We start from the raw sequence: 500 nt of genomic DNA on the forward strand, positions 1-500 counted from the left end.
GCCCGCGCTCCTCGGCCAGCAAGCTGGGCGCGCTCTCCCTGGGCTCCTTCAGCAAGCCCAGCTCCAAGGATAACCTGTTCGGCCAGAGCTGCCTGGCCGCGCTCTCCACCGCCTGCCAGAACATGATCGCCAGCCTGGGGGCCCCCAACCTCAACGTGACCTTCAACAAGAAGACCCCGCCCGAGGGCAAGAGGAAACTGAGCCAGACCGAGGGCGAGGCCGCGGCGCCGGGGCCCGGCCACCCGGGCTCCGATTACTTCCCGGGAGGGACCCCGGGGCCCGGAGGAGCCCCGCCGGGGACCGGAGGCGGCGGCGGCTCCAAAGCCTCGGGCCCGTGCAACCCGTCCAGCCAGGGGGACGGCACCAGCCTGTCCCCCAACTACACCCTGGAGTCCACGTCGGGGAACGACGGCAAGCCGGTCCCCGGGGGCGGCGGCCGGGGGCGAGGCCGCAGAAAAAGGGACAGTGGGCACGTGAGCCCGGGGACCTTCTTCGACAAG

At 72.2% G+C, this 500-nt stretch overlaps 1 protein-coding gene across 1 annotated transcript in view; it reads left to right on the top strand.

Moving 5' to 3' along the window:
• Nucleotides 1-500, top strand: part of Mn1 (meningioma (disrupted in balanced translocation) 1) — a 49,234-nt gene that overhangs the window by 2,345 nt on the left and 46,389 nt on the right. The window contains exon 2 of the mRNA XM_013014274.1: nt 2-500. Coding sequence (XP_012869728.1) covers nt 2-500 — 499 coding nt within the window. The remainder of the gene's footprint in view (nt 1) is intronic.

This window comes from Dipodomys ordii, unplaced genomic scaffold (genome assembly GCF_000151885.1).
Source record: "Dipodomys ordii isolate 6190 unplaced genomic scaffold, Dord_2.0 Scaffold23, whole genome shotgun sequence".
In the NCBI taxonomy this organism is placed as follows: domain Eukaryota; kingdom Metazoa; phylum Chordata; class Mammalia; order Rodentia; family Heteromyidae; genus Dipodomys; species Dipodomys ordii.